The sequence below is a fragment of the Salvia miltiorrhiza genome, chromosome 3 (assembly GCF_028751815.1).
Source record: "Salvia miltiorrhiza cultivar Shanhuang (shh) chromosome 3, IMPLAD_Smil_shh, whole genome shotgun sequence".
Taxonomy (NCBI): Eukaryota; Viridiplantae; Streptophyta; class Magnoliopsida; order Lamiales; family Lamiaceae; genus Salvia; species Salvia miltiorrhiza.
This window is the reverse complement of record NC_080389.1, coordinates 9216787-9227954: the sequence shown is the minus strand read 5'-3', so window position 1 is coordinate 9227954 and position 11168 is coordinate 9216787. Positions and strand designations below refer to the sequence as shown.

Here is an 11168-nt window from a genome sequence, read left to right as displayed (position 1 = left end):
TACCATATTTTTACTCTCAAAGTTTGATACTACTATTTAACACTTGTTAAGAAATAAAAAATAAAAACAGACTGAGACACTTTAAAATAAAGGGAGGAGGGGGTATGTTTAAGTAGCGTGGAAAGAGGTGTGTGAATTCAATTTATGATGACCATAATTTGGGATTAAATATAGAATTAGTTTGCCCCCATGGAGTATATGTGTAAAAAAATATTAAGCATTACGTAGAAGAAAAAAAAAAGAAAAGGTTTTGCCACTACAATATTTATTAATTTATTGTATATCAATATCATGGTTGATAAGAAATATAAAAAAGGTTTTACGCTATCACATCTCTCAGGTGTAATAAAGAAACCAAAAGATACAGATAATAGATAACAGATCATTAATTTATAAAGAGCTTCAAGTTTTAAAGCAAACAACATATTAAGGTGTTATAGGTAGGGATGTCAATCCAGCCCGAAACTCGTGGACTGACCCGATTAACTCGTCAATCCGAGATGGTTAGAGTTGAAAATTTTCAATTCGATAAAAATTACAACCTGATTAGCTCGTAACCAAATAGCCCGACACTTGATAGGATCGGCCCGAAACTAACCTGAAACCCTGTAGGGCTTACTCAAAAATATTGTGTTTATTTGATTATATGAAAATTTTCTCGTTGTTTGATTTTCAACTTCATTACTTTGCTTATATATGCATCTATTTATTTATTACAAATATATTATTGTCAAAAGAAATATATTAATTAATTTTTTTAAAATATATTTTTGAGCCCGATTAGTCCGATGGGCTAGCCCGAAACCCGAACATTTAGGGTTAGGGTTAAAAATTTATAACCCAAATTTTTTTTTTCAATCCGATTAGCCTGCACCCGAATAACTCATAACCTGATAGGGCAAACCCAAAATTCAGTGAGTTGGCTCGATTGATATTCCTAGTTATAGGTATTTATCACACACTTATCATGCATAGCAGTGTACCAAGGTTGGATACAACTTGCATAAACAGTATGATGCATTGAACCAAGACTAATTTGTTATTTGGGGGTGAATAAATAATACTCCCTCTATTTCACTCTAAAGCCTCATTTTGTTAGGGCACGAAAATTAAAAATTTACTTCTTAGGAGGAATGTGGCATGATCTACACCAATTAAATACTTTTTTTTTAACTCAAAATAGAAAACGAACCTTTTATAATGTGACATTTCAAAAAAGAAAACGAGCCTGTTAGAGTGGGATGGTAGGAGTAAAATATATATACATATTTGTTTTTGACATAAATAGTCGCAGTGAAATGATAGAAAATAAAGTGGATGTAGTTAACAAAGTTGAGATATGCAAGTTGGCTCCATTAATTAATTAGTCGGAGAAATATGGCGGAGGCAATGATATTATCGGCGGTGGAAAAGCTGGAGACTCTGCTGGTCAAGGAGGGCGCTTCCATCGTCGGCGGTGGGGAGCATGTGAGAGGTCTGCAAGATGATCTGAGAGGGATGCTGCCTCTCCTCACAGACGACAGCAGCACCAAGGAGCTGGCTCACGAGGCGGACCTCGCCATTGACACCTTCATCTCCAGCCGCGAGGATAAGAGAATTCGTCCTCGCAGATCTCGGATCGAATTCCTCACGAGGATCGACGGCATCCGGAGCAGCCTCCGAAATCTGAAGAATGATTCTAGATCTTCGTCTCCGGCGGAGGCCGCCATGAGATCATCAGGCCTTCAACCACCCCCCCGTCGGAACATTCTAGAATCCCAGGTGGTGGGCATGAAGGAGGATGTGGAGTCGCTGCTTCAGGAAGCGATCTTCTTTGACGAGGCCGCGGCGGCGCGATGGCTTTCCGCCTCGTGCATCGTGGGCATGGGGGGTGTGGGGAAGACGACTCTTGCTCAGATATTATACAATCATGAACGCGTGGCCTCCGAGTTCGAGCTCCGCGCTTGGGTATGTGTTTCGAGTGAATCGTTGAGTGCAGAAGAGGTGCTTAAGGAACTAATTCTACAGCTGGGGATCGAATACGATCAGCCGGAGACGAAGATGGTGGAAGCGGACGACCGTAGACGCCTCCGTGATATGGTCTTCCTACACCTGCGGAGCAGACGATATTTCATAGTTCTGGACCACGTTTGGAGAGACGGAGACTTGGAGTTTGTGTTGACCGCTTTTCCTGATAACGGTATGTTTGCTTATCATCAACTGCGTTCCTAAATAAATAAATAAGCAATTTGTGTGTAAATATACCAATTTTTTTTTTGAATGATTTTTATCCTTTTTTTTGTGTGTGTTATACCGTCTATTTTTTTCCTTTATTCCGAAATTTGATTTGAAAGATGTTATTTCTCTTTCAAAAAATATATCTAAACTCCAACAAAAATATCTTGAATCCAAATAATTTCTTTTGCTAGAAAATAGGGGTTTGCAAGTTCAAATTCATAGTATTTCTATCAACGCCAAAACTAATATATACTCCCTCCGTCCCCAAAATAAGTTTCTCTTTGGGGACGACACGGATTTTAAGGAAAAGTGGTAAAATGTATGGATAGTGGAGAAAAATATGTTATAATTAGTATTGGGAGTGATGAAAAGGTGAAAAAATGTTATAATTAGTATTAAGAGTGCTGAAAAAGTGAAAAGTAAGAATAAATAAAGTATTATTAGTGGTGGGGTAGTTGTCCAAAAATGAAAAGAAAGAAAGATGAACTTATTTGGGGGACGTCCCAAGAAAGAAAAAAGATGAACTTATTTCAGGGACGGAGGGAGTATCAAGTACTCCCTCCGTCCACCAATCAACTACTCATTTGCCTCTAAAATTTTGTCCACCAATTAACTACCTACTCTGCTTTTTGGACACATATACACTCCCTTACTTTTTAAATTACTACACTCTACCAATTAGACCCACCACACTCTATCATTACTTGTCTACTTAATCCAATTTTGATGTTAATTAAATGGAGTAGGATATTATAAATTTCAAGTTTATTTATTTTCGGAATTTTAAGTTTATTTATTTATTTATTTTCAAATTTTCAGTTTATTTATTTTCTAAAAAAATTATTTTCCAGTTTTCAGTTTATTTATTTATTTATTTTCTGAAAATTTTAATTCCAGTTTATTTATTTTTGAATTTTCAGTTTATTTATTTTCTGAATTTTCAGTTTATTTATTTAATTCCAGTTTATTTATTTTTCAATTTTCAGTTTATTTATTTATTTATTTTCTGAAAATTTTAATTCCAGTTTATTTATTTTCTGAATTTTCAGTTTATTTATTTTTGAATTTTCAGTTTATTTATTTATTTCCAGTTTATTTATTTTTCAATTTTCAGTTTATTTATTTATTTTCTGAAAATTTTAATTCCAATTTATTTATTCATTTATTTATTTCCAGTTTATTTATTTTCTGAATTTTCAGTTTATTTATTTTCAAATTTTCAGTTTATTTATTTATTTATTTCCAGTGTATTTATTTTTCAGTTTATTTATTTATTTATTTTCTGAAAATTTTAATTCCAGTTTATTTATTCATTTATTTATTTCCCATTTATTTTTTTTCTGAATTTTCAGTTTATTTATTTATTTATTTTCGAATTTTCAGTTTTTTTGGATATTTATTTATTTCCAGTTTATTTATTTTCTGAATTTTCAGTTTATTTATTTATTTTCGAACTTTAAGTTTATTTATTTTGTAAAAAAAATAAATTTCCAGATTTTAATTAATTTATTTATTTTCAAATTTTCAGTTTATTTATTTATTTATTTCCAATTTATTTATTTTCTGAATTTTCAGTTTTTTTATTTATTTATTTCCGAATTTTCAGTTTATTTATTTATTTATTTATTTCCAGTTTATTTATTTTCTGAATTTTCAGTTTATTTATTTATTTTCGAACTTTAAGTTTATTTATTTTGTAAAAAAAAAATTTCCAGATTTTAATTAATTTATTTAATTCTAGTTTATTTATTTTCTAAATTTTTTTTTCCAGATTTTAATTAATTTATTTATTTTCTGAATTTTCAGTTTATTTATTTATTTATTTTCGAATTTTCAGTTTATTTATTTATTTATTTCCAGTTTATTTGTTTTCTGAATTGTCATTTATTTATTTATTTTCGAACTTTAAGTTTATTTATTTTCTAAAAAAATTATTTTCCAGTTTTTAATTAATTTATTTATTTTCAAATTTTCAGTTTATTTATTTATTTATTTCCAATTTATTTATTTTCTGAATTTTCAGTTTTTTTATTTATTTATTTCCGAATTTTCAGTTTATTTATTTATTTATTTATTTCCAGTTTATTTATTTTCTGAATTTTCAGTTTATTTATTTATTTTCGAACTTTAAGTTTATTTATTTTGTAAAAAAAAAATTTCCAGATTTTAATTAATTTATTTAATTCTAGTTTATTTATTTTCTAAATTTTTTTTTCCAGATTTTAATTAATTTATTTATTTTCTGAATTTTCAGTTTATTTATTTATTTATTTTCGAATTTTCAGTTTATTTATTTATTTATTTCCAGTTTATTTGTTTTCTGAATTGTCATTTATTTATTTATTTTCGAACTTTAAGTTTATTTATTTTCTAAAAAAATTATTTTCCAGTTTTTAATTAATTTATTTATTTATTTTCGAATTTTCAGTTTATTTATTTATTTATTTCCAGTTTATTTATTAATTTATTTCCAGTTTATTTATTTTCTGAATTTTCAGTTTATTTATTTATTTATTTTTGAATTTTCAATTTATTTATTTTTTAGTTTTCAGTTTATTTAATTAAAGAGTAAAAAAAGAAAGAAATAAATAGAGTATATAAAAAAGAACACTTTAATAAGTCAAGGCATTAAAATAATGTCAAATAGCTAATGAAAGATTAGTAAAAGTAATCAAAATATATTAACACTACCCTTTTAGTCTTTTACACCACTTTTACACCAACTTTTTCAGTTTTCTTAGTTTCCATGCCGACCATCAAATGGGTAGTTGATTGGTGGACGGAGGGAGTATGTTTTATTGATTATAGTATATAGAAATATAATCTGATGTATATTTTAAAATAATTTACAAGGTTGAATCAAATTTGAGCTCTTCTACACACAAAATATTAGTGTCAATATATAAGAGTAGCCACTTTTATATAGTAAAAATAAATTTTACCCACTCAAATAAAAACATAAAAAAATACCCACTTTTTGTGTTAAATGACTAAATTACCCTTCTATATAAATGGCAAACCCTAGCCTCCTCTCATTCTCTCATTTTTTTTTCTCTCTCTTCTCTCTCTGCACGCTCTCTCCTCCCTCTCTCTCTCTTCTTCTCTTTATCTGGATTTCTCTTTTCCAAGCGGCGCCGCCGTACGCTCCCACGGCCACCGCCAACTCCGTCACCCACGACGAGGCCAGAAGCAGAGCTACCAATCCCGGCAGCGGCGCATCCGCCGTCGGATCTCAGCCGGCGCCGATTTCTCTCTCTCCTCTCTCTTTCTCTTTTCTCTCACTCCTCTTTCGTACTAGGAAGCACCGCCGCAGATTTGCGCTGGGCGGCGGATCTGAATTTCAAGGCGTCGAATGCGTCGTCATATTGGCAGGGGTATCTGTGCCCCGACGCCGGGCGGTATTTGACGGAGGCCACGACGACGGCGAGCGCGCGGCAGAGGGCGTCGCAGGGTTTGGAGTGCGGGCTGAAGCAGGAGAAGTCGCCGCCGTCTGATTCATCTGGTCTTTGAAGCTTTAATTTTGTGATAATTTTTCATTTGAATTTAGGGATCAAGTTTGAATTTTGATGAAGCCGATGAGAATGATTGCCGATGAGAATGATTGGAATGAATTTCTGCAGATTGGATAAATTTCTTCCTAATTCAATTGAATGTAATCGAAAAAACATAAAAGTAACGAAGAAATTGATGAAAATCGCGCAATTTTATACAAATGTTCTTGAATTCACAACCAGGTTTATGAATTCACAACTGAATTATCAGCGTTGGTTGTGAATTCACAATTGAAATAGTGTTGGTTGTGAATTCAAGTTTCATTGGTTGTGAATTCACAATTTGAAATAATGTTGGTTGTGAATTCGAATTTTATCGGTTGTGAATTCACAACTCGAAATAATGTTGGTTGTGAATGCACGCGAATTCACATCCAACACTTGTTATTCACAACCAATACTTGAATTTAGTTGTGAATTCGAGTTGAATTCACAACCAGTGAACAGTGGATATTTGTAAAATTTTATATGTAAGGGTAAAATGGTAAATGTGGGTATTTTGTTAAGTTTTTATATTAGTGGGTAAAATTTATTTTTACTATATAAAAGTGGCTATTTTGAAAATCCACTCAAAATATTATATAAATTTATATGCTTAAAACTTAGTAAAATAATACTTTTCTCGTGTAGAAAAAATATAATCTTATTATTACTTTCGTTTGTCCACAAAAATGGTAAATTTTTCTTTGGAAAAAACTATTCTATATATTGTAAATTAAACCTCTCACACTTAATATTTTCAAAAAATACAACCATTTAACACATTAATATTTTGATGGGTATTTTTCTCTATTTAATTTTAATAGGTCAATTTCTCCACTTTATATATATTTTTCAACTACTCATTAATAAAAATTAGGGTTAATTGTCTATAATTACGCGAATTATACCAATTTTTTGTTTTTAACGATTTTTTTTTTTTGTCAAAAAATACATAAATTTTTATTTTTTTTTTGAAATTTTGCATGAGTCAAAAAGTTTGTTGTCCAATAACTTAATTGTCTAAAGCCTGATGAGCAATTTGAAGGTACCGTTATTAATCTCATGATGATAGCTCTCTAATGATGCCCTTAATGTTGGATTTTGGTCATCAGAAGTAGTCGAAAAAAAGAAAAAAATATAGAGTTTCATAACATCATTTTTCATGCTATTTTTGGACCATTTTCAATTACCAAAACCTAAGAATTAATACAATTGCTTAGATACATAATTGAATCGGTTCCTCCTTCTTGTGTAAGCAGAGAAAGCAAGTAGATTGCTGCTGACCAGTCGCATTCGGAATATAATAGCGCATGCCCACTACATTCATGAGAGGAAAATTCTTGATCCTAATGAGAGTTGGCGATTGTTCTTGAAGACTGTATTCGGAGAGTACACTAAATGCCCGTCCCACTTAAAGGAGATTGGGAGAAAGATCGTTGCCAAGTGTGATGGTTTGCCGTTGGCAATAATTGAAGCCGGAGACATGTTGTCGGAAAAGGAACAGTCGGAGAGCGAATGGGAGATTTTTCTGGCATCGATGGATTTAAGTTCAACATCAGCAGTGTTGGAGTTGAGCTACCACAAATTGCAGTCTCCAACAATAGGGTCATGTTTCTTGTATCTGGGCTCTTTCATGGAAGCTAAAACTATGAGGGTCGAGAAAATGGTACAAGTTTGGACTGCGCGAGGAGAAGAGAGAAACGAAACCGACGAGGAGATTGGAACGAAATATATAGATGAATTGATTAATCAGTCCATGTTGGAAGTAAAAGAGAGGAGTGACAAAGACAACCGGGTGAAATACTGCTACATCAATTACAATCTTCACATGTTAGCCGTCGCAAAAGCAAAGGAGGAGATACGGTTTGAGATCCGAGGGAAGATTAATGACGATCGAAGCTCTGTCACTGTCAAAAGTCGTCATTGCGTTATGTATTGTAGCAGAGACGAGTTCGATTACTACAGCAATCATGATAAACATCTTGTTTCCCTCATCTTTCGTGGAGGGGGCAGCTTCGACGCTACGTCACGTTATTGGATGAGTTTCAAACTGCTTAAGATACTTGACTTCGAAGGTTTTGGTTTGAAATCCTTACCCGACATGATTGGAAAGCTGATTAGCTTAAAATATTTGGGATTGAGAAACAATTTCATTAAACAGCTTCCACGCTCGTTGGGCCTGTTGGAGAAGCTTGAGGTTCTTGATATAGCACTAAACTTCATGGTGGAGGTCCCAAACATTATACGTGAAATGAGAAGCCTTTGTCACCTCTACATGTCTGATATAATCTGTCTGCTGCCTTTGTGTGTCGATGCACTGAAGAATCTGCAGACCTTGACCTACATATCTGTTGATAATTGGGAATTTCTGGGCTCAGCCTTCAATTTGATGCATGATCTCCGCAAATTGGGCATACAAGAAATGGATAGAGCGTCGTCAGTGAGGAAGCTCTTCGCTACATTAGCTCATCTGAAGAATCTTGATTGCCTCTTCTTAAGAGGGTCTCCTTACAGAGGCATGCTTTCGCTGAACAAGCTCTGTATTCTAAAGCGTCTCACTCGACTCAAACTGGATGGTCTCCTCACCGAGTTACCAAGTGCCATTAATTTCCCTCCAAATATTCGTTACTTGACATTGGTTGATACCTGTCTTGACGAAGACCCCATGCCAGTGCTCGAGAAGCTACCCAAGCTAGTCTTCCTCAAGCTGAGGAATGCCTTCACCGGTGAGAAGATGACGGTGTCACGTTTCAGGTTTGCAGAGCTCGAAGGCCTGTGCATTGGGGAGTTGTGGAATTTGAGGAATTTACAAGTTGGAGAAGGTGCACTGCTGAAGCTGAAGCTGTTAGAAATCAAGAGCTGCCCGAATCTGGAGACTCTCCCAGAGGAGATCAGGTTGAGGGCTAATAATCTGAAGGAGTTGAAGATGGTGACGACCAAAGGCATTGCAAGAAAGATACTGGACGGCGGCTTGGGCTCAATCTCTAGGAGACGGCATGTGGATATCAAGCCTTGAAACTGGGAGTCTGAAAATATGTTGAAATTTGCATTTGGCTTTTGGCATTTCCTTCGGCAGCTACAAGTATTTGTGCTTTAGGATAGGCGTTTTCTGTCGAAGGTGGTTCAGGCGGAGAAGAAGGTTGCTTCATTGCCAAATTCAGCTGCCGTTTTTGGTGGTGGTTTGAGGAGTCCAGGCCATGAAAATTGACAATGCATGTGTGAGGGAAAATGAACATTTGTCAGTCTTTGAAAGATGTTTTTCTTGATGCACAAAAACTTGGGTACAACCGGGTTGACCCGCACACATAAATAGTGTTTATGTATTTTTCGAATCTTTTTTATACATAGAATTAGGTGTCAGTGGACTTAATAACATACATATTTGGTTGATTTTTTTTTAATATATTTATTGAATTTATATAATAAATTTGTATTCAAAGGATTGAGTCAATCCTTTGATTTAAATAATAGATTTATACGTGATAAATAGATAAACCGAACTTGTTTAAAATTGTGGTTGGAGTTGAATTCTTTTATGTTCATTATTATGATGATAATCTACTAAATGAAAAGGATTAGAAAATAATAATATTATATTATATTATTAACCTTAACAATGATTAAAAATTAGGAACATATTATGGAAATCAAATGTTGTAAAACAAAACTTTTTTATAATAGATATAAATTGTCAAATATTGATCTAACCAGGGTCGGCCCCTTTAGTTTGGCCCGAGGAGCAATGGCCTACAGCTCCCAAATTTTAGGGGCATCAAAAAATGTAAAGCCCAATACTATTATTAAAAATATTCCAAAAAAAAAAAAAAAGAATTATTATCTATCCTACTTTTCGTTCAGCAGCCCAACTAACGTCTCTCTCAATTTTTTTTTCCCAGCAAGTAACGTCTCTCTCTCTATATATCGAAGTCTGCTCTGCTCTCTCATAATACCCTCATCTTTCTCTCATTCTAACTCTATCTTAATCTTAATTCTTTCTATTTGCTCGTGAATTTTAAATTGCTTATATGTTCATGTCATTCGATTGGAGTTAAAGGGTGAAGAAGGAAGGTCGTTTTTTAATTTATCATAATTCAGAATTTAAATAAGGTCAAGGTATTCTTCATCTGCCCTCTCTACTCTTCATATCCAATTTTTTTTGTTTTCTTTATCTTGGATTATTCTATGTCATGATCCTATCTCACATCGGTTAAGTATGGGCTGATTGGTGTGGTTTATAACACCTTAGGCACCCTCTTCTTGATAGCCTGGATTTTGAAGATGAGTTCTACCTAAGGTGTTGTAACAAATGGTATAAAAACCAACCCCAAGCTCTGGTCCACCTGGGGCGTTATGGGTCTCCACGGGTCGTCTATGGTGGTATAGACCGCCGTGGGCGGCGGATCGAAAGCGTGGTGATTTGTCATGATCCCATCCCACATCGGTTAAGTATGGGCTGATTGGTGCGGTTTATAACACCTTAGGCACCCTTTCCTTGATGGACTGGTTTTTGAGGATGAGTTCTATCTAGGGTGTTGTAACATTCTATCACTGTTTTATAGATTGTATAATTATTTTGATTAAATTTGTGTGAGTACAAATAATATGTTGCCAAAAAAAATAAATATGCATCAGTAAGTCAAGAAAGAAATAAAAGAAAAATAATTGATGAGGTTATTAAAACTCAAAGAGGAGCTTTTCAAAAGTTTCTTTTACCTAGTTTTAGTTCGTCGGTGAAAGAAGTAGGAAGTGATTGAAAAAGAAGAAGTCGTATAACTATTAAAGATTATATGCTTTAAATTTTTAAATTAGATTTTTTTTTTAATAAATTACGCTTTATTATGCTTAATTGAGTTATGCCCTATTATGCTTAAATGAGTTATGGTTTATTACGCTTAATCGAGTTATGCTTTGTCTCGCTTAAATATTTTATGCTATGTTGTTTACGCCTAAATATTCTACGCTTTAGTCTTTACGCTTTCTTACTCCCATGTGATTTATGTTTTGTTATGCTTGAATGCTTTATACTTATTAATGTCTATGTGATGATGCTAACGATATCGAATTTAGATCATGAGCACTAGATAGCTATCCTGCCAGAATTTGTGAACACAATGAATATATTGGGGGATAATATTTATAGGAATAACCCCGACCCAAAAAACTTATCTTCAACAATTCGATCAATCTTCTTCGCCATCTCCAGCGATAAATGATGCTTCCAATCCCTGAATTCTTCTCGACGAAAGAAAGCACTATTATCCACACATGTCACCTCTTGTTTCCCCTTCTTGTTCACTTCCAATCCTCTAAGACCTTCAAAGTTACAAAGTTCCACGATCCCATCAACCTCCCCAGCTTCCTCCTCCTCCGCGGAGAAGGGGCAGCCGAGGAACTCCGCCACGCGGTGCACCTTCGTAG

At 33.5% G+C, this 11168-nt stretch overlaps 1 protein-coding gene across 1 annotated transcript; it reads left to right on the top strand.

Annotated features, from left to right (window-relative positions):
* The first annotated feature begins 1321 nt into the window (after positions 1-1321).
* LOC131017412 (disease resistance RPP8-like protein 3) lies at positions 1322-9120 on the top strand. Its single transcript, XM_057946163.1, has 2 exons — positions 1322-2179; positions 7010-9120. Exons 1-2 carry the CDS (start codon positions 1378-1380, stop codon positions 8764-8766), a joined length of 2559 nt encoding a protein of 852 aa, XP_057802146.1. The 5' UTR covers positions 1322-1377; the 3' UTR covers positions 8767-9120.
* The last annotated feature ends 2048 nt before the right edge of the window (positions 9121-11168 follow it).

Excerpts from the sequence above, each read along its gene's own strand:
- LOC131017412 (XM_057946163.1), top strand. The coding sequence starts at position 1,378 with ATGGCGGAGGCAATGATATTATCGGCGGTGGAAAAGCTGGAGACTCTG. Across the intron at positions 2,180-7,009 it reads GACCGCTTTTCCTGATAACG|AGAAAGCAAGTAGATTGCTG; the intron begins GTATGTTTGCTT and ends TTGTGTAAGCAG.